A 26,379-nucleotide genomic window follows, 5' to 3' on the forward strand; every position below is an offset into this window, starting at 1 on the left:
AATGGGATCCCAGTGGAGCCAGCCCAGCTGCGTAGACCCTACCTTTGGGTGTCACGTAGAAGGGTATGGGTCGTGATCATCTTTTTTTTTTTTTTTTAATTTTTTTAATGTTTATTTATTTTTGAGATAAAGAGACAGAATGTGAGCACGGGAGGGGCAGAGAGAGGAGACATTCTGAAGTAGGCTCTAGGCTCAGAGCTGTGAGCAGGGCTCACAGAGCCCAACGCAGGGCTCGAACTCACGAACTCTGAGATCATGACCTGAGCCAAAGTTGGGATGCTTAACCCACTGAGCCACCCAGGCACCCCGGGTCATGATCATTTCAACCAGAGGCTGAGGCCTTAGTGCCTGGCGTATTGGTGGGAAAAATCTCCCTCAGCAGAAGCCGGAGCTCTTGCTTCCATGTGGTTTATTTGCTTGTTTTTCACATTGGCTCAGGGTCAAGGTCGGAAGGCCTTTCACAGGAAGCCTTAAAACCAAATTAGCATGGCCAGTTAAAGGCCATGTTGCCACCCAAGGAAAATGCCTATCACTGAGGCCTCAAGGTGGCTGGGGCAGAGCAGCATGACCCCAGAATTCCACCTCCCTGAAGAGGGAAAGGGTAGCGTAAGGTGGTACATGACCCACTCTGGGCCTGCAGTTTCTGTAGGAATTCTGGAGGTTGGTAGAGGGTTCCCTGCCAAACTCAGGACAGGCCCTGGGGGCAAGGGGACAGGGAGGGTCACAGCTGGAAGACAGGAGGAACTGCCAGTGGCCACCGCTGAGCCGCGGTGAGAGGGGCACAGAGGCCCAGGAGGCGCTCACACACCCTTGTGCTGCAGGGCCTCCAGGATGGCCCGGAGAATGGCGGCCGTGGCCACTGCCCCAGGGTCCGGCTGATCCAGCCGCGCAGAGCTGATGTAACTGGCTCTCCCGGCTCCCGCTTCCATAGTCTTGGTGGCCTCGGCCGCAGCCTCCGCACTCTGAGTGGGAACATGGGAGCAGGCTCAAAGACAAGCCACCAGGCCTCCTTCCTCCCATGGACCCTGCACCCCTCTGCCCCAGCCCTATCAACACCCTGAGTACTGTCACCAGGGTGGACAGGTCACCTCTCACATACGTCTGGCAGGGCAAGAATTACCATCTCCCGAGGGCTTGCTATGTCCTAGACACTGTGCTGGGGCTGCACATCTCTCTTAGCCTCACAGTACCCCTGAGATAGGTACTCCTCTCCCTGTTCAGAGGAGGAAACAGGTACACGAAGGATATTAACTTGTTCAGGGTCACATAGAGATGGGAGCCCAGTGGCTCCAAGCCTGTCTTCCTGGGTGGCTGGGTCCCAGCCTCACTCACCTGGACTGCTTTCGTCAAAACATGGAACAGATTGGCCCCTGGGCTCTTCCAGGCTTGGAGCTCCTGTCCTGCTGCCCACAGGGAATCCAGCTGGATAAGGTGAGGGAAAGGGGACTGAGGAGAGGCCCTGCCACAGAGGGGGGCCTTCAGGGCCTCTATACTCAAAAGAGGGAAGGGCTGGGCTGAATACACACCATAGTCCTGTCCCCTGGAGCAGCCTTCCCGTACCTGGCAGGGAAAGAGAATGTGTGGGACTCCATGCAGGGAGTCACTTTAGGAGTGGGGACTGGGCCTGGCTGGGAGTGGGTGACATCATCCACTGCCCCCAGCCCACCCTTGGTCTCAGGCCCGGGGCTCTGGCTCACTTCTGCATGGCCTCCAGGCCGGCATCCATGGCAGCAGACCAGGCTGGCAGGTCTGTCTTGGCCTTGAGTGGCTGGGCCGCCGCAGTCAGGAACAGGCCATAGAGCTGGGAAGGACCAAAATGCTGAGCACACGGGGCTGGCCTGGGCCTTAGCCAACCGGGGGGATCCCTCTGTCAGCCCTCCGGTCCCAGGGGCTGCCGGCACTCACCGCCCCAGAGGAGCCTCCCATCTTCTCCAGCAGCAGGAGAGACAGTTTGGAGAGTAGCTGGGCAGGGCTGGCAGGGGGTGGACCCTCCTTCAGCCACCCTTGGATTGCTGCAGACAGAAAATCATCGAAGAATTCAGACTCTCCCATCTGCCTGGACCCCAACCAAGCACCCAGGCCTCGCTGCCAGGCTGAAGTAATGGCCACAGGAAGAGGCTGAGGAATCCAACCTCGGGAGATTCCCAAAGCTCCTTTTCTTTCTTTTTTCTTTTTTTTTTTTTTTAACGTTTATTTATTTTTGAGACAGAGACAGAGCATGAACGGGGGAGGGTCAGAGAGAAGGAGACACAGAATCTGAAACAGGCTCCGGGCTCCGAGCTGTCAGCACAGAGCCCGATGTGGGGCTCAAACCCACGGACCGTGAGATCATGACCCGAGCTAAAGTCGGATGCTTAACCGACTGAGCCACCCAGGCGCCCCCCCAAAGCTCCTTTTCTACACCCTCTGGGCAGTCTGCAGAGCGGTGGGAAACCGGGACTGACAGGGACCTTGGCACCTGTCACCCAGAAGCTGAGGCATGCCCCGGATACCCTCGGCCTGGCGTTCCCTGCCTCAAGCCCCTGCTTCACTTCTCAGCCCTTTGCCCTGCGTCCTCCTTCCTGGATACTCCTCGTCGGCTGTTTGCCTTCCCCACCCGTACATAAGCCATGAGGGCAGGGAGTTTTATCTGCTTGGCTTACTATTGTATTCAGAGCCGCAGAGCAGTGCCAGGCCCGGGGTGGGCCTAATTCTTGATGGAATCCAGCCCATGGTGGCTGGATAATTAAGAGCCTTTCATTAGTCTGGGTAAGCTGAGAAACATAAGGACAATTATATCAGTTTTCCTTGAATCTGAAAGTTATTATTCACTATAAAGATTACACGTTGGGGCACCGGGCTGGCTCAGTAGAACATGCGACTCTTGACCTTGGGGCTGTGAGTTCAAGCCCCATGTTGGGCCTAGAGCTTACGTATATACATACATATGTACATACGTAATTTTATCAAAAAAATATTTTATTTTGCAATAACAACATTTCTACATTTGTAGTGTTAGAAGAAACTTGTAAAAAAAGTATTTTTTAATGTTTATTTTTGAGAGAGACAGAGACGGAACGCGAGTGGGTTAGGGGCAGAGAGAGGGAGACACAGAATCCGAAGCAGGCTCTAGGCTCCGAGCTGTCAGCACCAGAGCCCAACGCGGGGCTCGAACTCACGAGCTGTGAGATCATGACCTGAGCCAAAGTTGGACGCTCAACCTACTGAGCCACCCAGGTGCTCCTTAAAAATTGTTTTTAATGTTTATTTTTAAGAGAGAGAAAGAGAGAGCATGGCAGGGAAGGGCAGAGAGAGAAGGAGACACAGAATCTAAAGCAGGCTCCAGGCTCTGAGCTGTCAGCACAGAGCCCAACACGGGGCTTGAACTCACAAACTGCGAGATCATGACCTGAGCTGAAGTCAGATGCTCAACTGACTGAACCATCCAGGTGCCCCTAGAAGAACCTTTTCTTATAAAAACAGGTGAAAGGGATGCCAGGTCCTATGAATGACCTCAGGGAAAAATAAAAGTTGTCCGTCCCATGTGAACACTCCCAGTGCTTTTGAAATTGTTCTGGTTCGGGGCGCCTGGGTGGCTCAGTCGGTTAAGCGTCCAACTTCAGCTCAGGTCACGATCTCACGATCTGTGAGTTTGAGCCCCACGTCGGGCTCTGTGCTGACCGCTCAGAGCCTGGAGCCTGTTTCAGATTCTGTGTCTCCCTCTCTCTCTGACCCTCCCCCATTCGTGCTCTGTCTCTCTCTGTCTCAAAAATAAATAAACGCCCAAAAAAAAAATTAAAAAAAAAAAAATTGTTCTGGTTCGTGAAATGCCAAAATCTCAGAACCAATGTTCTACACCAGCTCCTCTCGTAACCCTAGAGGGACCCTGGCACCAACCTCTGGCGGCACGGCTATGGGTGGTGCCACAATCCCCGTCGCCGGCAGCTCGATCCAGGGCATTCAGATGTTCCTCCAGGCCCAGGAGGGTGGCGCACACCCGTTCCAGCACAAGCACCGTCTGCCCGGAGGCTAAGCCTGGAGAGGGAGGCCAGCGGGGAAGAGGCTGAACTTGACCCGTGTGGGGAGGCATGGGTAGGAGATCCCTTGTCTACCCCACACCCCTCTTGGGCTTAGGCCAAATCCCTGGGCCGCTTCCCTAACAGCACAGCTCAGTACCTCCTGTGGCAGTGGAATCGGGGGCCTCCAGAGGCTCGGCAGGGGCTGCCCGGCTCCGCTTCCGCCCAGTCACGGAGACCTTGGCCACGTTGGGCCAGGCTGATGCGGTGGTTTCAGCATCTAGGAACAGCAGGAGGACTCTTGTAGACACAGGTCAGCCGGTCAGGGATTAAGTGGGACATGGACTCCCCACCTGTGCCTGCTTCCCTCCATCTCAACAAGCAAGTACCGAGTGCCTGCTGTGTACAAGGGAAGTGTGAAGGGTCCCTGGGGAGGATCCTACTACCAACGCCTCAAGTGAGAGCCGAAGGCTGGAGAAGCCACAAAGGGCCACTCCACAGAGGTCATGGTCCCTGAGGGGGTGTCTCCAAGTCCCCATGGCTCCTCCTGGCCACAAGGAGGCCAGGCTTGGATGACCCCAGCTTCCAGGTCTCACCGATCAGTTTCAGGAGAGGCTCATCCACCAGCAGAAGGGTGAGAGAAATGCCAGGCATCTCCAGGGCAGACATGAAGGTGCCCACTAGGGCACGGGCGATCTTCACCCCGCGGCCCTCTGCAATACCAGAGTGTGGAGGTCCATGAGGGAAGGAGAGGAAGGTGGGCACTTGTCCTCAGAGCGTCAGAGAAAGAAACGGAGAGAAACAAGGACTTTGGAAGCTAGGGTCCTGAGGTTAGTAGGGAGAGGGCCAGATTCCCTCAGGGATGCCCCAAATTACCACATTCCCTGGAGGTGCCCCCCTCTATAAGGAAGAGAGGTAATTACAAGTCTCCTTTACTGAGTTCTCAGCAGGTGCCAAGCTGTATGCTAAGTGTGTTATGTTTGTTCAATCTCGTGTGATTCTCGTAACGACCCTATAAAGCAGGTACTATTGTTGCCACTTCCTAGCTGACAAGGAGACAGGCTCAAGGCATCCAGTCATCAGCTGGCAGAGTGATGGCCTGACTTGGGCTCGTCTGCCTGTACGCCCCTGCTCTGGGCCATCTCAAGACCCCATCTTGGCTGCTTTTCTCATGTCTGGCTTCAAAGGGCTGCAGGGAAAGCAGCTCCAGGGGTCGGGGAGGTCCCCTTCCGATGCAGGGCTCACCCAGAGAGCGGACAGCCGCGTCGGCCATGATGCCCAGTTCCAGGAATGACAAGCCACCCAGGTTGTTGACCATCAGCACCACTGAGGAGCCTGTGGGCAGACATGACGCCTAGGTGAGACTCTCCAGGCCCCCTGCCCAGAGTGGGAGGAAAGGCTGGGAGGCAGCGTGACAGCCCCTCACCAGACTGCACAGGCACGTGGGACACGTTGGAGGAGTTCGTCATGTGGTCGAGCATGAGTGTCACGATCTCGTCGGCGGATGCCATCTGTCAGAAGGAAGAGTCAGGGGTGAGCTGCGTTGGGAGGCCTTGGTCTTACACCAGCCTGGGCCACGGAGTCCTCTCACCTTTATCCGGCGCACGCCAGCTTCCCCGTGGATCCCTGTGGATAGACTTGGTCACCGTGGACCCACTCGGGGCCTGCGGATTTGCTCCTCATGTTTTGCTCAAGGATTTACTAAGTACTCAGCATGAGGCTAGGCACCGTGTATGTGAGGAGTGTCGGGGGCAATGGACAGAATAATGAAAGCTACACAGTCCGCTCTCTGGGAGCTTATGGCTGGGTAGTGGAGACAGCTAGAACCTAACTACTTAACTTTTAACTAGTTAAGCAGCTTTAACTAGAGGCAATCACGGCGAGGCCACCTGAGGCCTCTGCTTATCACTTCGGAAGCGTGGGGGGAGGAAGAAGGGAGCTGGGTGGCCTCTGACCCCCCTTGAAAGAAGGGCTGATTTCTGCCAGAGGTAGAGGGGCCCAGAAGTGGTGCGAACAAAGACAAGGAGGTGGGTGGTGCACAGAGCCCCCATGGCCAGAGCCCTAGGCGTGGACGGTAAAGCAGGTAAAGAGACCAGGCAGGCCGGGCCAGAAGGGCCTCAAGTGCCCACATAAAAATAGTAAGACCCGGGCGCCCGGCTGGCTCTGTCAGAAGAGCATGCAAGTCTTGATCTTGGGGTTGTGAGTTCAAGCCCCATGTTGGGTGTAGAGATTACTTAAATAAACTTAAAAAAACCCCAACAACGAAGACTACTTTGGCGCCTGCTCCAGGTGAGCAGGGAGGAAAGCTCCCAGGGCATAAGACGTGGGCAAGACCCAGGCGCAGGCACGGCCAGGACAGGGGTGGCCCCAAACTCACCCAGGCCTAGCTCCACCTCGTCCAGTGAGAGCTCAAAGGTGGGTCTGGAGCCAGGGACGCTGCAGGAGGACAAGCTCACTCCCAGGGTTCCTGCGGGAACGAGGACAAGGCGTGAGAAAGATTCTGCTCTCGGCACCGGGCGTCGGGCCAGGCAGCAGAGACACCTTGGGAGCCCTGCCCACAGCAGCCTCTTGGCTGACACAGGCCACCAGACTCTTCACCTTGGTGGTGGAAGGGAAACCCAGCTTGGGGACCCAAGCTACCTGTCCCCTGGAGCTCCCCCAGGAGACGTTCCCTCAGCCCCTGGGGAGTAGCCTGGAAAGCCCTCCTATGCAGCTGCAGGGAACCTGCTCCTAGTCAGTCCCAAGGTCAGCCTCATCCTCCCACCGGCCCCTCCCAAATCCCTGGGCCGGCACTCACCCATGGCCTTGGCAACCACGCTCACCCGATTTGTGATTTCCTCCAGCCCTACACCTGCCTCAGCCAGGGCACCTGCCACCTGCACCCGCACAGAATGAGGGGAAGGGGTCACCGTACCACTTGGGGGTAGACGACCGGCTGGGGCTGAGTTTCTAGCTGGGAAGAGGGCATCTCAGTACCGTCACCTCAACCCGGCCCACCACATTTAGGGCAGAAGAGTGCACCCTCTTGCGTTCACGGTGCACTTGCCAGGAATCTTCAAGAACCCCAGTGTGTTGGGAGCCAGAAGAGACTTTGCAAACAGAGAAATGGACCCAAAGAAGGGAGGTGACTGGTCCAGTGTCACACAGCTAGTCGGTGGACACCTGGCCAAGGAACCCTGGTTGACTCTCAGAAGCCTGGGGGGGCTTTCAGCAGGTGAACAAGCTGGCCAGATACACATTTTCAAAACCTCTGGGGCAGGGTGGGGAACATACTGGAGGGGTAGGCAGGAAGCTGGCAGGGAACCCAGGGAGGAGCAGCGACCACCACCCGGGCATGAGCACATGGGCGCCTGAACCAAGGCTGGGACAGGAAGGGCAGGGCTCTGGGGCACGTGCGTCATAGGGGCATTCGGGAGTCCGATCGCTAGGACAGGGCAACTGGGTGGGTGTGGGGAAAGGAGAGGGAAAGGTCCGGGAGAATGCTTCCATTCTCTGCTTAGGTAGTTGAAGGGGCTTCCTGGATCAGGGCGCACTGGGGAAGGAGTGGCTTCTTGGGAGGTGGGCTGGCTGGAAAGAGCAGGCTGGGGGTGGGGGGTGCCGGCCAGCCAGTGTCCCAGGTGGGAAATCTCACCTTGTGTATGAGCACTGTGCCGCAGAGTCCCCGCCTGCCTGCCTTCTTCAGGACGGTGAAGGCGCTGTCATCCCCGATGACCACCATCTCCACGGGGATGCCCTCAGCCCGGGCCTGCTCCCGAGCCAGGCCGAAGTTGAGCCGATCCCCAGTGTAGTTCTTCACGATGAGGAGGGTCCCCACTGCAGAGGCAGCCGGCAGGGCCCCCTCAGTGCCTGGCCTCCCCGCAGCAGCCCCTCCTGCACGCCAGGCTTACCTGTGCCTGCCTGGGCCACTGCCCTGATGGCTGCCAGGATGCTGCCCACTGCCGGGGAGGTGAACACGGCTCCTGCGATGACCCCTGTCAGCATCCCCTTCCCTACGAAACCTGGAGACAGAGCGGGTGCTCGCTGGGGACCTGGGCCTGCAGTTCCCAGGGTTTCCCGTGCTCCTGGGCTTCACGGTTTGGCAAGGCCTACTGTGTGCTCAGTGCTGAAAGAACACCTGGGTCACCCTCCACAGACCTTTCCTCAGGGGCTGTCTCCTCGGAGGGCCTTCCCTGACCTCCCAACGGAGGCAAGTCCCTGCCCCATCCCCAGTGACTCCCTGTTCCTTTACCCTGCTCTCCTGTCTCTGCTACTTGATTTACATGCTCTGAAACACTCTTCTTTAAAAAAAAAAAAAAAAAGTTTACTTATCTGGAGAGAGGGAGAGAGAACCAGCAGCAGAGAGGCAGTAGAGGGGGGGACAGAGGATCCGAAGCAGGTTTGTACTGACAGCACAGAGCCCAATGTAGGGTCCGAACCCACGAACGGTGAGATCACGACCTGAGCCAAAGTCGGATGCTTAACTGACCGAGCCACCCAGATGCCCCTGGAATGCTCTTTCACTGTGTGTTTACCTGGTTACTGCATCTCCAAAGGAGAACAGAAGCTCTGTGAGGGCAGGTACCTTATCTTTCTGACTCACTGGTGCATGCCTAGCGCCCAAAGCAGTGCCAGGCAACAACAGGTTCTCGTGAATGGTGCTCGGGATGGCTTTGCCGAGGGAGACAGGAAAGGTACAGACGATACAAAGCCCGGTCCCTGCCCCCCAGGATTGCTCAATGAAAACTCCCATGTCTGGCACTGAACAGGAAACAACCTAGGACTGTCCACGTTATATGCGAAAATGCAGGGTGGGAATTCAGAAAAAGTATACGGTTCTAGGCTGGAAAAGTCAGGAAGGCTTCATGGAGGAGGGGAAGGGTCACGTGGGCCTGGAAGGCCAGGATTCACAGAATCACTGACTCGCAGAGCTGGAAGGGCCTCCGAGGTCATCTGGTCCAACCTTGTGCTTCAGAGACACAGAGACCGAGGCCCAGAGAAAGGCCACGACTGGCCCCGGATCTCAGCCTGAGGGACTGGGAGAGGAGGACCCGGGACCCGACCGGGGCTTTGTCCTCAACACCCAGGAGCCCCGAGGATCTCCCAGGAGCCCGTGCACTCTGCCCAGACTACTCACCGGCATGGGCAGGCTCATGGCCGGAGCCCCCACCTGACAGGAGTGCCACGCGGCCCTTGAGGCTGTCCAGGTCAGAACGGAGGGCCACGCGGTGGCCCCGCAAGAGATGCAGGTTGGGGTTGCAGGCCACCAGGCCAGCAAGGGCATCGTCGGCACAGCCTGCCACCGTGTTCACCAGCTTCTTGGATGTCTGCGAGAGAAGAGCAGGGAGGAGGCTCCAGGTGCGGCTGGCAGGGACACGCTGCTGCGGCTAGGACCCCTTTAACCGTAGGGAGACCCCAAAGGCCCAGCAGTTCCTCGAACTGGGCATGCCTTTCTTAGGTGGCTGCTTCTGGGAGTTCTCTTAATTTGGGATCATTTATTCAGGGCAAAATTTATGAAGCGCTTTGGACTATGGGTCAAATTTAGCTGGGAGAATGGCTTCAGTAGAAATAAAAGAGGGGACCTAGAATCCTGAGTATTAACGAATGTAATAACATTAGGGCCCAACAGTCTTCTTCTAAGGAGGAGAAGCCCTAGGCCGAGGCTCCTGTGCCTGGAGGAGGCACCCTGTTCCCGCCGGGCCTCTGGTGCAGGACAAACATTTCCTGAGCCTCTTGGTGTGCCCGGTGCTAGGCACTGTGTGCAAAGAGTTAACAGACGCTGGTCCTGCCCTTGATGGAAGTGCAGAGAGATCATTTCCACGTGCTGTGGGAAGTGCAGCACGAGAGGAATGCCCCGTGTCCTCGGTGGATCCCGAGAATCTTTGTGAGGACAGGTAGGAGTTAGGAAGGGAAAGGACACGAGAGGCCCGGGGTAGGGAAAAAGGATAAGGATATTCCAGGTCGCCGGGGGAGAGTCCACACCAGGGTCTGGAGGTGTGAAAGCATATGGTGGCCGGGCCAGGAAGCAAGTTAGAATGACCTGAGCAACCAGTGACCGTCAGGAAGAGGTGGGCAGGTCCTTACAAGTAGAAGGTGGGACCTGGCCATGGGACACCTCGCTTGGGAGGGTCTGGGGCAGCTTGCCTGAGGGGAGAGCCGAGCTGACACAGGGTGCAGGCAGAGGCGGCCAGCGCGGGGACTGGAGTGGAAGAGAATTTGGGTTCTGCAGTCACGAGCGCTTGGGCTCAAAGCCCACGTCTGCCTCTCATCGGCTGTGAAGGCTCAGGGAAGACACCTCACCGTTCTGACCTCTGTCTTCCTTGGCAAATTGGGGACTTAATGAACTAGAGTATATACCTGCTGTAGGGTCAGAACTGAATAAAAGGCAGCTACTCCCTTTTTCTCCCTTGCTAGCTGAACAAGGTTTGCAGACTAGGGTGTGGGTTCTGCCTTTGTCCCAAAGAGAGACTAGAGCCTAATACGGACCCAGAGGGCAGGATCCCAGCGCCGCCTGGTGGCCCAGGGCGGCTTTGAGCCAGGTCCCGTCAAGGTGCATCTCCCTGAGGCTCCTTCCCTAAACCTACGGGCATCCGGTTCCTTTGTGCAAACTCTGGCAGGGACCAAAGCCGAGCCACCTGCTCTGGGATTAGGAGAGCAGCCCAGGTCAGCAGGAAGCGAGCAGAATAATAAGACTGGCTCTGTTCCCAAGTAGGGACTGAGAGCGAGGTCTGGGTCTAAGTGCTTCTGGGCATGCTTCATTTAATATCCCCAACCACACTATGCAGGAAAGATTAGCCTGGAAGAGGAAACCGAGGCATAGTTTAGTGACTTTGCCCAGGGTCACACAGCCAGTGAGTGTCCAGGTCTGCTTGGCTCCAAAGATAGTCCCATTTTAGCCTTATCATGCTGCTTTCCCGAGGGGCTGAAGGGAGGCGGAGAGTGACAGAAGTCTTGCCCTAGTAAGGGCATGGGCTTGTGGCTCTCAGAGCCCTCTGGGGACTGGAATACGCAAAGAAATTCTGAGTCGGTCTCAACTTCAAGCCCAGCCTTCAGAGCCACCAGCCTCCAAGAATGTGTCCCCCTGCCATTCCTGACAGTCAGTCTTGCCTGGGATTTGCAACCAGAGGCAGAAGGGGGGGCTCGGGCAACCGTGCCAACCCTGGTTCCCAGTGGCCTGAGAGGATAGAAAAGTAAAAGTAAAGGAAGTTGATTAGGTACCGAGTGAGGACTCCCGGATTCAGGTCTGATTAACACCTCACGGCCACTTGGAGGTGGGCCCTAATATGCCTCGCACAGCAGGTGAGGAAAACAAATCAAGTCTTTTATAAGAAGGTCACACAGCTGGTTGGTGACAGGCTGAAATGTGAACCCACGTCTCTCCAAGGCCTGCTTTGGTTCAGATCTAGTTCTAGAGTGGACCTGGAGTAAGGCCCAGGGGCATGCTGGGCCACCCACAGTGTACCAGAGGTGTACCACCCACAGGGTGTAAGGAACACCTCTGGGACCAGCCCACACTTGCCTCAGGTTCAGGAACAGGCACCAGATCCTTCGTGACTCCTCCTGTGACTGCTACAGTGTCTATTACAGAATAGGCACCTAGGAATGTTTTAATCTAAATGTATGACCGAGACCAGGGGCAGATGGGCCTTGGAGGGACTGAGAGGCTGCAGCCCCGGGCCCGGCTGGGACCAGCTGGGAAATGGAGGGAAGCAGAGATCCGGCCCTGAGAGGGAGGATGACCCCCTCTCCTCTCATAACCTCTGTGAACCTCAGGAGGCAGCAGCGTCTTTTTGTCAGGGTGTAAGGAACTCCAGCATGCCTAGGGCTGGTATCCCCACTGCTCTAAGGCCACGGTATCCTTCCTCTGCCCTGGCCCTCATGGGACTCACCATGGTGGGGAGGCTCTGAAGCAAGCTGAGTTCACGCCTTCACGTTGAGCTGCCAGAGGCTGGGCAATCCCGTGGGTACTACCTGGGTCTAAGCACAGCAAAGGTCGTAGGAGCACCTGTAGGAGAGGATAACAGTATGAGCCACTGGAGGCACTGGCAGCCTACTGGCACCCTGCTGGCACAATCACGCACCCAGGGCCCTAGTAATGAGGGAGCTGCCCCAGACTTTGATCCAAGTCCAAACTCTAGTACGTGGGCTGCGAATGGAGAAGAGCATGGGGCTGACCAAGGTTCACACCTGCACTTGGCTGCCAGAAGACAGACTGATCCATGCTGGGCACAGGGCTGCTTTTATGCCCAAGAACAGCACCCACCTCATCACCAAGGGGCGTTTACCCACGGAGTAACTTCAACTCCTATATGGGCATCGCATGCAGTGAATTCATTTACAAAGATCTTCATGCACTTGGTCTTGGCACCACACCAGGAAGGGAGCAGCTGAGTCTGTGACCCCATTTTACTTCTGGGAAACAGGCAGAGAGCTCGAATGACTTGTCCAAGGTCATACTGGTAAGAGTCAGGACTCAAACTCAGGCCTAGTTTTTCTACAAAGCCTGTGTTCTTTTTACTGGCTATTCAGTGCTTCCTAAGTCAGGCAGAGTCCTTGTTTACGTAGGTAAATGGCAATGACATTTTAGCTTCTCTCAGTGCAGCCTTGTTCAGAGGTATCTTGGGGTCATCCAAGGTCTCATGCTCACTCTGCATCTACCTTAGAAAGAATCTGCACCCAGGGTCCCCACCTAGCTCTGCCTGACTTACTGGGGAGATCTCAGGTAAACCAATTCCCCTGAGCCTCAGCTTCCTCATCTGTAAAATGGGGGTTGCCTTCTCTGTGGCATGCTGTAGGTGCTCCAAGCGACGTGGTCCTCCTCCTACTCCTTCCTTGCAAAGCCTCTCTGAGGTGGAGTGGCCTGGAAATTGCAGGACTGACTGCTTTCCTGGGCCATTAAGGGTCTCACCCCAGGGAAATTCCGGTTTTGTGTTTGAGGTCAGAATTTCTACAGCAACGGGGGCACTAATAATGAGGGCGAGTGGCCTAGCGGGCCCTCCCATATCTGAATAATAAAACACAGTTTAAAAGAGGAAAGGTGAGGCTCCTGGTGTCCTCGGGGTAAGGCAGAGTGATCGATCATCCTAGGGCCAGGTGAGGGTACCGGCTGAGTTTGGAGGAACTGGGGGTGCTAAGGAGAGAGAGGTCCGGACCTTGGTTCCAGTCTGGGAGGTGCACAAATCGCTGTCCCCTCCCTGACCCTCTTAGACCTCTGCAGTACTTCCGGTTCCAAAAGGGAGATCAGCCCCGAGAACTCTCCGAGCAATGGAAGAGGGAGAGGACGGGGGTCTTCGGTTGGGCGAAAGACGCGGACGGGGGCTGAGGGCAGAGGGTCGGTTCCGAGGGCGGAGGAAGGGGCCCCCACCCGCTCACGCCCGCAACAGCCACCTCCAAAACCGCAGCCGCTTCCTAAGGACCCCCGACGGCTCGCCCTCATCCGGGTACTCCGGGCTCGGGCGGTAAGAGACGGGGCGGGGCCTCTAGGGGCGGGGCCTCTTTTGGTTGGCCGCCTAGGGCGCCGTGAGTCCTCCAAGAGGCCAGGTGAGGCCGTCCCGTGATGCCCTGCGCCCCGGCCGCTCTGGCCTGCAACGTGTCTCTGGGGCGGAGGCAGCGGCATTGGAGTTCGCCGCGCGCGGGTGGGGGCCCCTGTCTCTTCGCCTGTGTCCATTTCTCTATCGTTGCGCTCGAGTGCCGACGGGCCGCCCCAGACCTCGACATGTCGTACAACTACGTGGTAACGGCACAGAAGCCCACCGCCGTGAACGGCTGCGTGACCGGTGAGGCTGCCGGGGCAGGGGACCCCGCGAGGGAGGGAGCTGGGGGGGCACCGAGGCCTAGGGAGGCCCGCGGCCCCTGGGGCGGCCGGGCGGGACCGAGTCCCGGGAATGGAAGGTGCTGGCGGCCGACGGAGCTCCGCCAGCCCACGGCTTTAAAGAAGGTGTCCTTAAAAGAAGCACGCGCCTTTTGGGGAGTAAAAGCTGCGCTTGGGGGTCCCCTTTTCGTCCTGGGAGGTCACTTGGCCTCGGGGACAGGGACGGGCCCCACTGGGACAGAGCGAAGTGTGAGTGGATTGTGCGGTGTTGCGGGGGGTGGGGGGCGAGATTGGCCTCGTGTGGTCAGGGGAAGGGGCGGTGGCGATGGCGACTTTCTTAGGGTCAGAATTTTCCAGTGGGAGAGCCTGGAAGGTGCAGGAGGTGGAGGGATGTGAGGAATGTACGCTCTCACCCGAAGGAGAGGAGTCTTCTCTGCCTGGGGCTGTTGTTTACTCGAGGGAGCTGCTAGAGCCGAGGGTTCGGATGGCCCGGCCCTGTGTTGGGTTTGTCTTGTTGACTAGACAAGGATCACAAAGGACACAGATGTCCAGAACCCCGGGAGTAATCGTCTTGAACCACGTTCACAACAATATGAAGGCCTCAAAGTTGTATGTTTGTGTACATCCTAATCACGATTCCAAAACAAAACTCTTGTTGTTTGGAGAGTTGGAAGCTGTGAGGGAGTGTGGACGGGGGGTTATTTGGTCGACTGCTGGGAAGGCAAGAGGTGTGGACAAAAACAGTGTCTTGATATAAAGCTCTGAGAATTTGCATTCCATCCGGTCTGTTTGGTCAAGATTTTGTGAGAATGTAGGTAAGGACTGAATGCAGGTGAACGCTTTCTCCAGCATCCCTTACCGGGAAGATAAGTCTGCCACTGCGGTAGGAAAAGTAAAATTTGAGGGCACAGAGCCATCTGAAAGGTTTTCACAGTCATTGTCAGTTGAAGGACATGCTGCTCTTAGGCCCAGGCCAGTTTTCTTAGTCTGATTAGGGAAGTAGCTTTCTTGAACGTATGAAGTGAGACTCTCTGAGGTGCTGGATTTGGCAAGAAGGAAGTGAATGGAGGGAGCCAGAGAACTCTGAAATAAATGTGAATTCTGGGGGTATTTAAGGAGAAGGGATAGGATTATTTGGATACTGCTCTGGCTTCAAAAGTTAGAGGATCTGTTCCTTTCAGGACACTTTACATCAGCCGAAGACCTGAACCTGTTGATTGCCAAAAACACGAGATTAGAGATCTATGTGGTCACTGCTGAGGGGCTTCGGCCCGTCAAAGAGGTGGGCATGTATGGGAAGATTGCTGTCATGGAGCTTTTCAGGCCCAAGGTAAGTGCTCTGGGTTGGGCCCAGCAACAAGAACTGTCGTGTGGATGGTTTCACTTTGGCTTGGGATGGGTGGAATGGGGTTTAGGAGAGAAAAGTCAGTCTCTCTCTCTCTCTCTCTCTCTCTCTCTCTCTTTTTTTTTTTTGCATGGCACGTTTCAATTTATATTATTGAACAAGCTTCCTAGATATAGAACAGGGTCACTAGGAAAAAAGTCAGGTTGACTTCTCTAGAAGGGGAGACTACAGTGGTTTGAAATGTGGGTCACCATACTGATTCAGAGAGTAGGCTCTTGATGAGGGCCATCCTGGTTTTATTCCTTATTGATTCTAACTTTGGATGTCACCTAACCTTTCAGAGCCTCAGAGCCTTATTGGCTTGTGTGCAGAGTGGGGATAACGACATGAAATCTCCTGGGTTACTGTGAAGAGGAAATGTTATAATAATAGGCGCTATTACGTGGCAAGCATTTACTGTTACACTAACAATTATCATAGTATTATCGTCATCATTGTAACTCAAATGCTTTCATCTGTGTTGCTTCATTGTATCCTAACTGACTCTGACAAGAAAGCAGTGGGTTCAAAATTTCAACTGTAAGCCTTGGAACAAAATATTCAGTCTTTTGGGGTCTCTGTTAATAAGTAAGTAAGACTTTGTAGATCCATTTTAGCTCTCATCGTTATTCACATGTTTTTCCCTCTTCGAATAGTTGGGAGAGGATTAGAGGAGGCATTGCATTCATCTTGGAGAATTTGAATGGAATGAGAGATTAGCTTGAGATGGAAATAGACAAGACATTACTGTGGGTAGGGCAGAGACAAGTACAGTCATCAAAGTGAAGCCCAGATGTTTACCTGCTTTAGTTCTGGCCTGTTGCACACACCCTTAGGGTGTGTGTACCTGATGTGTGTTACCTATTCACTGGGATTTTTCTCTTCAGGGAGAAAAGAAAGTTCTTCAAGAACTTAGCGTGCTTGAAGAAAGAGGCTTAAAGGCTGGACAGCTATTTTTGTTTTAACAGGAACCTCTTTTAGGGGCGCCTGGGTGGCTCAGTCGGTTAAGTGGCCGACTTTGGCTCAGGTTATGATCTTGTGGTTCATGAGTTTGAGCCCCACGTTTGGGCTCTGTGCTGACAGCTGAGAGCCTGGAGTCTGCTTCAGATTCTGCGTTTCCATCTCTCTCTGCCCCTCCCCTGCTCATGCTTACTCGCTCGCGTGCTCTCTCTCTCTCTCTCTGTCAAAAATAAACTAAAAAAAATTAAAAATAAAATTTTTTTTAAAGAACCTCTTTTAATGGTATCATGTTGGTTTCCAGGGGGAGAGCAAGGACCTCCTGTTTATCCTGACAGCTAAGTACAATGCCTGCATCCTGGAGTACAAGCAGAGCGGCGAGAGCATTGATATCATAACACGAGCCCATGGCAACGTCCAGGTGAGGTGGCTGCTTTAGGCTGATGAGAGTTTTTTGGGTAGAGCTGTCATGATTTGATGGAGAAAATTGAGCTGCTGGGGGCAGCTCTCTCTGTGATCAGAGAAACAAAGAGAACATCCTAAGGGTTTGAGCTTTTATGAAGAAAGGAAGAGTCCAAGGGACGGGGTACTAATTCATTAAGATTCAGTGTTCTGCAAAAAGGCACGCACTGATGTGGGCTCGCTGGCATGGCCAGTAGACGCCGCTGGTTTTACTGCTACCCCTAAAGTCACCTTGGGGAGGAGGTGCCTGGTATCCTCTGTTACCCTGAGTGTTGAGGTTCTTCCCTAACCTCAGTTTTTTTAATTTTATTTTTTTGAGAGAGAGAGAGCGTGAGCAGGGGAGGGGCAGAGAGAGAGGGAGACGCAGGATCTGAAGCAGGCTCCAGGCTCTGAGCTGTCAGCACAGAGCCCGACACGGGGCTCAAACCCACGAACTGTGAGATCGTGACCTGAGCTGAAGTCAAAGGCTTAACCGACTGAGCCACCCAGGCGCCCCTCCTAACCCCAGTTTTACTTCTTAGGACCGTATTGGCCGCCCCTCAGAGACTGGCATCATTGGCATTATTGACCCCGAGTGCCGCATGATTGGCCTGCGACTCTATGATGGGCTTTTCAAGGTTATTCCGCTAGACCGGGACAATAAAGAGCTCAAGGCCTTTAACATCCGCCTCGAGGAGTTGCATGTCATCGACGTCAAGTTCTTATATGGTTGCCAAGCACCTACCATCTGCTTTGTCTACCAGGTACTGGAGCTGGAGGAGAGAGGGGGAAGCGGTGTGGTTTTGCACAGTGGGAGTTGCTTTCCGCTAATTGGAATGTCTGGATTTGGCAGTAGGGCAGGCAGAGAGTTGAACGTATTTGTCCTTAAATGTTTTGAATGATATGATTAATATGGGTCAGAATTTGATTGCCTCTTGAGCGCAGTAGTACTTAATGAGGCAGGAAGCTCTCTGGGGCTGGTAGCAGGTTTTAATCCTGAGATTACATTCTTGTGGACCTTGGAGATTTTATAGGGTGACCCAGTTTATACTTTGTCTGAGTCTCTTACCGGCATGCTAGGGGATTATTAAAACTTAGCTGTAGAGCAGTGATTTAGAAATTGCCCCATAAGCAAAAGAAAAATCATCTTGGCGATGTCTTATTTGCATCTTCTAAGAAGAGGTTTGCATTTTGTCCAGCCCTCACTTTCTGGTGACTTGTTGGCTGTTGACTTCTATTTTGGTCTGTGCCTCAAACTTTAGCCGCGCTGATCCTGGGCAGCTGTTCTCTGAGCCAGATTTGTTAAGTGGGGGCGGGGTGGCAGAACACCAGGCTCACTTGCCTGTATCTTAGAAAAATCTCCGCCTTTTAACAAAGAGCCAGATAGCATGAGGTCATTTTGCTTGCATGTGGTTGAATCAATGGTGGAGGGAAACCTAGTCTGAGTCCCGAGTGAGACGCGTGGGCACGTTCGATAGCTGTGTTAAGCTTCGGAAACACTGATTGTTTTTGCATATTATTTAGTGTCCCCTTAAGTGCTAGAGTTCAGAGGCTGGTCGGAATGAAGTTCAGTTGAATGAGGTTGAAACGACTTTAGGAGATTTTGTTTGATCTTGCTCACAGTTCACTACTGAAGCTGAAATAAAAACTTAAGAATTTCTCTCTCGTGTACAGTTTTGTAAATTACCAGGTCATTAAAACATTGATGTTGGTTATTCAAGGCTGATTCTGTCTGTTCCTAGCCTCAGGGCTGCCAGTTGTGAAAGATCTTCGTTTCTGTATATGTCTCAGGGGTCCAAATGCAAACCCCAGCTTGAACTTTTCATGAAGTTCGGTCTTACCCCTGTCATTGATGGGAAGACCTTTCCTCAACTAAAAACCACTATCTCCTGTTTTGTGCCAAAAATTCAACTTGGGAAACATTTAGGGACTTGCCCGTTGAAAGATAGTCATTCTAAGTGTGTCAGGAGCTATTAGCAGCGATTAAGATGTGGCCCCTGCCCCGAAACACATTGTGGAATTCTTTCCATAACTTCTTAGACTTCTATCTGGCCTTTGTTGATGCCATCTCCCACTGGCCGATTGTAGCCTCCCCGTCCCTGCTCTTCTAGCCTCAAAGGTGACTTTGACGGCCCTAGGACTGATGTGAGTCAGGATTCAGGAGAAGCGGGGGAAGGTGTTGACAAAGGCAGGACTGGAGGTCTTAGCTAAAACCTCCTTGTAGAGTAGTGTTGTGTTCTGTTCTCACTCCCATCACCCCTGCAGAATGTGCTTAAGAATTGTATCTTTTTTTTTTTTTTTTTAAGTAATCTCTACACCCAGTTTGGGGCTCGAACTCACGACCCCGATGTCAAGAATTGCATGCTCCACGGACCGAGCCAGCCAGGCGCCCCTCAGATAAATTTTTTAATCTCTTAGACGTATATAGCTTCTCAATATAGTAAGTTCCTTGAGACCAAGGACTCTAGGACGTAACGTATGTCTTAGACACACCCGTGAATATACACGTGTATGTTGTATTTCTTACGGTGATCGGTATAGCGTGCCACATTGATTTTTCTACTTCTGACACCTGTCTTGGTTGGTTGAGTTGTTAGAAACAGGTCTGGGTCTCAGCCTACCCAGTCATAGGTTTAGTTGGTGGCTGTCGGCATATGGATGGGTCAGGGTAGTAAGGCCAATGTGGTAGGACGGTCAGATGCTGGGTGGGGATGGCCTGTCCCTTTCAGGACTCCTGTCCAGTCCAGGGTTCACCCTTCGTTGGGGCTAACCACTCCACCTTTCCCCCACCTAGGACCCTCAGGGGCGGCATGTGAAAACCTATGAGGTGTCTCTCCGAGAGAAGGAGTTCAATAAGGGCCCTTGGAAACAGGAAAACGTAGAAGCTGAGGCTTCCATGGTGATTGCAGGTTGGTTGGGGTTTTGGAAATGTGCCCCCACCCCCCAGGTCTGGGTCTGTTCCCTACTCTTGCTCCTTCCTGACCTTCTCTGCGCCTTCATTTCCGGGCTCAGATGCTATTATGCCCGTGCATTACTCAGCAGCCCTGACGTCTCCTGTTTTCTAAATGTGCTTTCCTTTGCTTTTCCCATTTTTGTCTTCGGGATTGTCTGTTTTTCACTCCTCCCAGAAAGTACAGCTTTCCTTTATTTGGGGTGGCGGGGTTAAGTACTGAGATTGATTTGCAGAGTGGCGTGTAGAAATTACTCTCATTATTTCATTGCTGGGCATAACGTTGAAAAACCGAGGCGGGGTGGCCTGGGGAGCTTATCTAATCTGAGTCTTTCACAGATGGGGATGCCTGGGCCACGGGGCTTGCCCGTGCCTGTGCCTGGCTGACAAAGCCTCGGCCTGACTCCAGGCCTCTGTGCTCCTTGTCCCACATCCTGCCCTCGACATCATGTTATGTGTCTCGCTTAGGAGAGAAATTTTAGAACTCTCAAGTGAGAATTGGCTTTTCTAAATGGTGGCCCTGGTAACGGGGGAAAGTAAGCTAAGGAACGGGAAAAAGAATAACCGTTTTGAGTTCGAGAGATCAAAGTTGAGGAGAGAAAGGGGGAGGGTGCAGGTGGAAGAGCACAGGGGAGACGCCCCACCCGTGGAGGCTCGGAAACACCGGAAGAGTGACGATAACAATACGGGGTTAGGTGATGCCAGCCTGACATTGCCCAGACAGCAGCGTCAGTTAAAGGCCGCCACGTTCCTTGGACTTGGTTGTCTTTTTAAAAATAATGATTTCCTGAAGGTTTGCCCCAGAGGTGGCTGGATCAGTGCCCTTGACGCTACAGGGCTTGGCAGGTCTGGAGTACTGAGCGTTCTAATGCTGTCCTTTCCCCTGCAGTCCCAGAGCCCTTTGGAGGGGCCATCATCATTGGACAGGAGTCGATCACCTATCACAACGGTGACAAATACCTGGCGATTGCCCCTCCTATCATCAAGGTGAGCGGCACTCTTTTACTTTTCCTTCCTTCTCTGTTTTTTTTTTTTTTTGCCCTCGTTCTTACCCTGCTCCTTTCTTTCTCCCCGTTTGTAAAGGGACACTTTTAGATGTCTGTCCTAGCGTTTACTATGTGTGTAAGATTCTGCGTGGGGCATTGGGAATACGAAGAGAGACTGGCCTGGTTTTGCTTACGGAGAGCTTGCCCACTAGCCGAGAGAAGGCAGTAGTAATCGAAGGAGGCTTACTCTTCCCGTCTACTGGGGCGACTTTACGAAGGGAAGGATTTTGCAGATTTGATTAAATGTTCTCAGAGCTCAAGTCATGTGAGGGTAATAGAGTGATCGGTTGTATAGACTTAAAAAAATTGGTCACAAAAGTTTCAAATGTCAGTGTTTTAAGTCATAAGAATTAGAATATTAAGTTAAAGGGTAAATGACATAGTCTTTGGTAGCGTTAGCAGTGGGAGGGATTCGTAGTCGTGACAAAATCTGTGGCAGTGTTCGTAGTCCAGTGAATACTTACCGCTGCTTCCTATTTTCTATGTATTTCTATTTCCCAATAGGATCATCTGTGAAAAAACATTTCAGGTGTATTGAGTTCCTCAGAAAATCGTCTTCAGGATAAAAATGTCCCCATTTTTAATCACACACGTAGTGTTTGCTAAGTGGATTCCTTGCCTGTGAAACGGCTGGGCTTGGTAAAGGGAGTGGTTCATGAGGGTTTGCTCTCTGGTTATGGGAGACACTTAATCTCTAATGACCACGTCTTCCCTCTTGGCAGCAAAGCACGATCGTGTGTCACAATCGTGTGGACCCCAACGGTTCCCGCTATCTGCTGGGAGACATGGAAGGACGGCTCTTTATGCTGCTCTTGGAGAAGGAGGAGCAGATGGACGGCACCGTCACCCTCAAAGATCTCCGCGTGGAGCTCCTTGGAGAGGTCGGGCTGGTCCCTGCTCTGCTGTCTTCTGCTAGCGCCCTAGTGACCCCAGACGTGTGGTCTCACACTGTGACTAGGAACTGTGTCACGTACCACCTAGCGACACGTGGTCAGTCCTGCTGCGGAAGTTGGTCTTCAAATGAGTTAGATGTTGGAGAATCTCGCAGGCAGCCGTGCTCTACGTGAAGCACGCAAAGGGAGAGAAACGGAAAGGATACCATTCAGAATGGAAGATTAACCTAACGCTCACACTCCGTTCCAGGGGGAGGGTCCCAAAAAAGTTAAGGAGCAGACTGGAGCCATTGGGATTAAGATGATCATTCGGAGGAGGCACCTGCAAGAGAAAGAATAGATTTTTCTGACTGTAAGGATATGATAAGTGGAGTCACAAACTTCAGAGACTTAGGAACATTTGTTTAGTGGGGCCTGGGGATTTGAAATGGAGAATTGTTTCCGGACTCGTGGCTGCAGCTGTTTGTTTTCTTAGCAGACCTCTGAGAGGTGAGAGGACAGTGGTAGGACAGTGTCGGGCTCCCAGGGAGTGTCCATTCTGATGCCTTTCATGCCACTGACTTTCTTCTAGACCTCTATCGCCGAATGCTTGACATACCTCGATAATGGTGTTGTGTTCGTTGGGTCTCGCCTTGGTGACTCCCAGCTTGTGAAGGTGAGAAGATACTTTCTTCTTTCTGGCTTTTTCGCCATCTTCACTGCTTCTTTGTCACGTTTCTCCTGTGTTTGGAACCTCTGAATTTCTTCATTTCATCTGTTTCCATACTATGCAGCTGTCTCCTCGGTCGATTTCCCTTCCTACCCTGACTAGCTCTTTGTCTTAAAGGTTCATTCGACAACGTGTGCCAGGCAAGGTGCTGGGCACAGTGGATACAATGATGAAACAAGACCCAGCTCCTCCCTTCAAAGAGGTCATAGTGTATTGTGCCAGATCACCTCTGGAGTATGAAAACTTTGGATTTCTCTGCAGAGAAATACATGCAAACATTTTACATTAATTTCCAAACTGCTTCTTTGAAATCCATCCATGGGACTCACAGATTAGACATCCCTGACTGTTTCGTGGGTCTTCTAGAAGCTAACCATGTTCCTTCGTCAGTAATCCCCTTGTTAGAAGCATCCAGTGGAGTACAAGAAGGGCAGATCTTGTAGGATTCAGAGTTTCTCTTGGATGATAACCGTCTCTTTAGGGTGGATCTCTTAGCGGCATTCCAGGACTAACCTTATTTTTTCTTGTTAGCTCAATGTTGACAGCAATGAACAAGGCTCCTATGTAGTGGCCATGGAAACCTTTACTAATTTGGGACCCATTGTGGACATGTGCGTGGTGGACCTGGAGAGGCAGGGGCAGGGACAGGTAAGAGGGTCATCCTAGAAATGGATGGTTGATACGTTCACTCAAACTGTGTTCTTCTAGACTTGCCTGTCTGGAGTGGGGTGTGCCCACTGAAGATAAGTTTTAAGAGCCTTGCTCACTAACGAGGACGCAAGGATAACTACCATTTGTTGAGTGCCTCGCTAGGTCGGTGATACAGATCTACATTATCTGTGATCACATGAGCACCCTGTTAGATAGGAATTCTTGGCTGTTTCAGACGTGAGGAGACTTGGGACTGAGAAAGATCAAGGAACTTGTCCAAGGTCCCATAACCCCCAAATGGCAGGTGTGTCTGAGTCTAGATCCTGTGTTCTTTCTAGTACACTCTAGGTTCCAATGATGGAAGCCACCTTGTTAGGAGCAGTGGTAGTTGCTTTTTGCTTCTTGGACTAGAATGTCCTGTCTGCTTGGAAAATTTGAGGGACTTGGACATCAGCCTCTGCCAAGTCTGCATCCTCAAACTTAGCTCCACTGGAAGGGTCATTGGGTTTACTTGCTGGGCATCAGTATGATGGCCCCAGGCTTGCGAGGGGGTATTTAGAAACGCTTTCTCTATTTGCAGCTGGTTACTTGCTCTGGGGCTTTCAAGGAAGGTTCCTTGCGGATCATCCGAAATGGAATTGGAATCCACGAGCATGCCAGCATTGACTTACCAGGCATCAAAGGTAACCTTTTGGTGGATGTAGGGTGCAAATCTTATTTGAGTGACCTTGATCTTTGGTCTCATTATGAGTTGTGAAGGCACTTGGGTGGGAGCTAGAGGAAAGCAGGTCAGATGAAGAATTAAAAAAAAATGGAAAAGACAAATCAGTGGTAGAAGCTTAAACGTATTTATAAGTGCCAAAGTAAACCGAAAATATATATTATTGACCAAAATTGGATAATGGAGTAGAGAAATGGGAAAGTTTCTAAGTTAAATTGAACGTTTCTATAAGGGAACTATTAGAATCCCTGAAAAAAGAGGAGACTGAGAACATCACATACAAGTGCATATAGTGTAAAGGGAACTTGTAGAACAAAAGTAAAAACCTAAATTCCGGGAGAACTATAATAATCAAGATCGAAGAAAGACCATATAGTGAAAGGCTTTTATGATATGTAGGCAGTAGATGTGACCCAGGGTAATATGACAGAACAGCTATACATCTGCATGGGTGTCTGAAAAATCTGATATGTCATGTTAAGTAAATGTGAATTGGCTAAAACTCACCTATTAAAGGAGAAAGACGATCAGATTGAATCATAAAGCAAAACCAAAGATATATACATAGAGAGAGAGACACATCAGAAAAAAAGACTGTTAAATAAGAGGATGGAAACGGATAAATAAAGTAGAGGTTTATGAGTTAGAAAGGAAGAGATCATAAAACTACAAAACCCAGGAGAATTGACTGGAAAACTACACAACAATTCATTAAGGTGGTAGGATATAAAATTAACGTACTAAAGTTAATAGCTTTCACGTGAAAACACAGTCCATTAGAAGGTATAGTGGAGGGAAGGAGCCAATTTACAATAGCAGTAAAAAGGCAAAATACCAAGGAATAAACTTTATAAAAAGTGTGCAAAACTTCTACAGGGAAAACATTAAAATACTCCTTAAAGGTTCAAAGGATAGCTTGGTCAGATGAAAAAAAGACATGCCAACGTGCTATAAATGAAATTGTAAAGTAGTCCTTGACCTATTTTTATATTTCATGTATCTCAATAAAATATCAGGGTTTTTTTTTTTTTTTCTTTTTTTTTTTCTTGACCTAGATAATCCAAGGTCCAAATGGAAAAAGGGAGAAGCAAGAAAAGCCAGGAGATGGGACTAGCCCTACCAGATACTAAAATGTGCCATTAAACCTCAGTGAATAAAAGTGTGGTTTCGGTGCACTAACAGGCAGGGTTCCTTGAGCAAAACTCCCGAAATTAAAAAAATTCAAACATCCAAAAATTAAAAAAAAGTCCAGAAATAGACATAGTTACATGTGGGAATTAAGTATACAATGGTGGTGTCTCAGTTCAGTGAGCTAGAGATGATTTTTTTTTAAGTTTATTTATTTTGAGAGAGAGAGAGATCACACATGCGTTGGGGAGGGGCAAAGAGAGAGGGAGACAATCCCAAACAGGTGCTGTGCTGTCGGCACAGAGCCTGACCAGGGGCTCAATCTCACAACCTGTAAGACCATGACCTGAGCCGAAATCAAGAGTTGGACACTCAGCCAGCTGAGGCACCCACGGGCCCCAAAGATGATTTCTTATGTTTATTTATGTTGGAGATAGCACCGGCAGGGGAGGGGCAGAGAGAGAGGAGGACGGGGGATCCTAAGTGGGCCGTGTGCTGACAGCAGTGAGCCCCATGAGCTGTGAGATCGTGATCGGAGTCCAAGTCAGACACTCAACCAACTGAGCCACCCAGATGCCCCAAGATGATTCTTTTATGAATGGTTTTTTGTTTTTGTTTTTGTTTTGTTTTTTTTTTAATTTTTTTTTTCAACATTTTTTATTTATTTTTGGGACAGAGAGAGACAGAGCATGAACGGGGGAGGGGCAGAGAGAGAGGGAGACACAGAATCGGAAACAGGCTCCAGGCTCCGAGCCATCAGTCCAGAGCCTGACGCGGGGCTCGAACTCACGGACCGCGAGATCGTGACCTGGCTGAAGTCGGACGCTTAACCGACTGCGCCACCCAGGCGCCCCTTTTATGAATGGTTTTTAATAAATGGTGTTCCCAGTCATCAACCGGGGAAAGATGAGTTTGGATCTGTGCTGTACTTTGTATACCTTACTAGAATCCACATGGATCAGACTCCATGTAAAAAGGAGACTGTACAAAAATAAATAAACATAAAAATTTCTTTTTTGAAAAACAGCTATAGAAAAGTTAAAAGAAAAAGTTGAATTCCTTTATAATTTTATTTGTTTTATTATTTTTTTTTAAATTTTTATTTGTTTTGAAAGAGAGGTAGCAAGCAGGAGACAAAATCCCAAACAGGCTCCACTCTGTCAGTGCAGAGCTGACGTGGGGCTTGAATTCAGGAACCGCGAAATCGTGACCTGAGCCGGTCAAGGGTCAGACCCTTAACCGACTGAGCCACCTAGGTACCCCCCCTTTATAATTTAGTGGGGAAGGTCTTTTAAAATATGACTCCAGTACAGAAGCAAAGGGAATGATTGGTTAATTCAGCAACATAAAAGTAAAACACTTCTGCATGGCAGAAACCAAACTCTGTAAGGTTAAGTCATGAGAGATGGCACACCAGATAAAAACGTTTGTACTTCACCTTATAGACAAAGGCCTAACCTCCCTAATTTATCCAAACATTTCTATAAAGGGGATCACCAAAAATTCCTGTCCCCAAATTGTAGGAGAACATGCATAGACGGGTAACGGGCCTTACCTGTAATAAGGGAAGTGCAAATCCGAACTGAGTAGCAATACCATTCTTCACCAGGTGACCAGAATCCAAAAGTTTGACAACACTGTTGGTGAGGCTGTGAGGAAATAAGCATGCTTATTGGTAATATTGCCAAAACTGCACATGCATTTAATGATTTATAGA

The 26,379-nt window shown here is 51.6% G+C and overlaps 2 protein-coding genes across 10 annotated transcripts in view; one reads left to right on the plus strand and one right to left on the minus strand.

Moving 5' to 3' along the window:
• Positions 1-99: 99 nt before the first annotated feature.
• On the minus strand, positions 100-13,454 carry TKFC (triokinase and FMN cyclase). Of its 5 annotated transcripts, none has more exons than XM_049645187.1 (18): positions 13,124-13,437; positions 11,861-11,976; positions 9,109-9,298; positions 7,883-7,993; positions 7,627-7,808; positions 6,793-6,871; positions 6,373-6,462; positions 5,587-5,621; positions 5,422-5,506; positions 5,241-5,330; positions 4,592-4,708; positions 4,156-4,275; positions 3,877-4,014; positions 1,906-2,012; positions 1,698-1,801; positions 1,527-1,560; positions 1,333-1,422; positions 100-962 (listed from the first exon to the last, which is right to left on the minus strand). In XM_049645187.1, the coding sequence occupies exons 2-18, from the start codon at positions 11,861-11,863 to the stop codon at positions 801-803; spliced, it is 1,737 nt and encodes a 578-aa protein (XP_049501144.1). In that variant the 5' UTR covers positions 11,864-11,976; positions 13,124-13,437; the 3' UTR covers positions 100-800. The 5 variants fall into 5 exon arrangements, with proteins under 5 accessions (XP_049501144.1, XP_049501160.1, XP_049501136.1 ...); XM_049645203.1 differs by having other exon boundaries at positions 870-1,213; XM_049645179.1 differs by having other exon boundaries at positions 870-1,422; positions 13,359-13,454.
• Positions 13,455-13,507: 53 nt separating this feature from the next.
• DDB1 (damage specific DNA binding protein 1) overlaps positions 13,508-26,379 on the plus strand; it is a 29,719-nt gene continuing 16,847 nt past the window's right edge. The window contains exons 1-10 of one of the 5 annotated variants that reach the window (XM_049645126.1): positions 13,508-13,747; positions 14,964-15,112; positions 16,428-16,544; positions 17,107-17,328; positions 19,359-19,473; positions 20,404-20,501; positions 21,283-21,441; positions 22,025-22,108; positions 22,694-22,810; positions 23,394-23,496. In XM_049645126.1, coding sequence (XP_049501083.1) covers positions 13,528-13,747; positions 14,964-15,112; positions 16,428-16,544; positions 17,107-17,328; positions 19,359-19,473; positions 20,404-20,501; positions 21,283-21,441; positions 22,025-22,108; positions 22,694-22,810; positions 23,394-23,496 — 1,384 coding nt within the window. In that variant the 5' untranslated portion in view covers positions 13,508-13,527. The other 4 variants (XM_049645153.1, XM_049645144.1, XM_049645160.1 and 1 more) reach the window with 4 other exon arrangements.

Source organism: Panthera uncia, chromosome D1, assembly GCF_023721935.1.
Source record: "Panthera uncia isolate 11264 chromosome D1, Puncia_PCG_1.0, whole genome shotgun sequence".
NCBI lineage: Eukaryota > Metazoa > Chordata > Mammalia > Carnivora > Felidae > Panthera > Panthera uncia.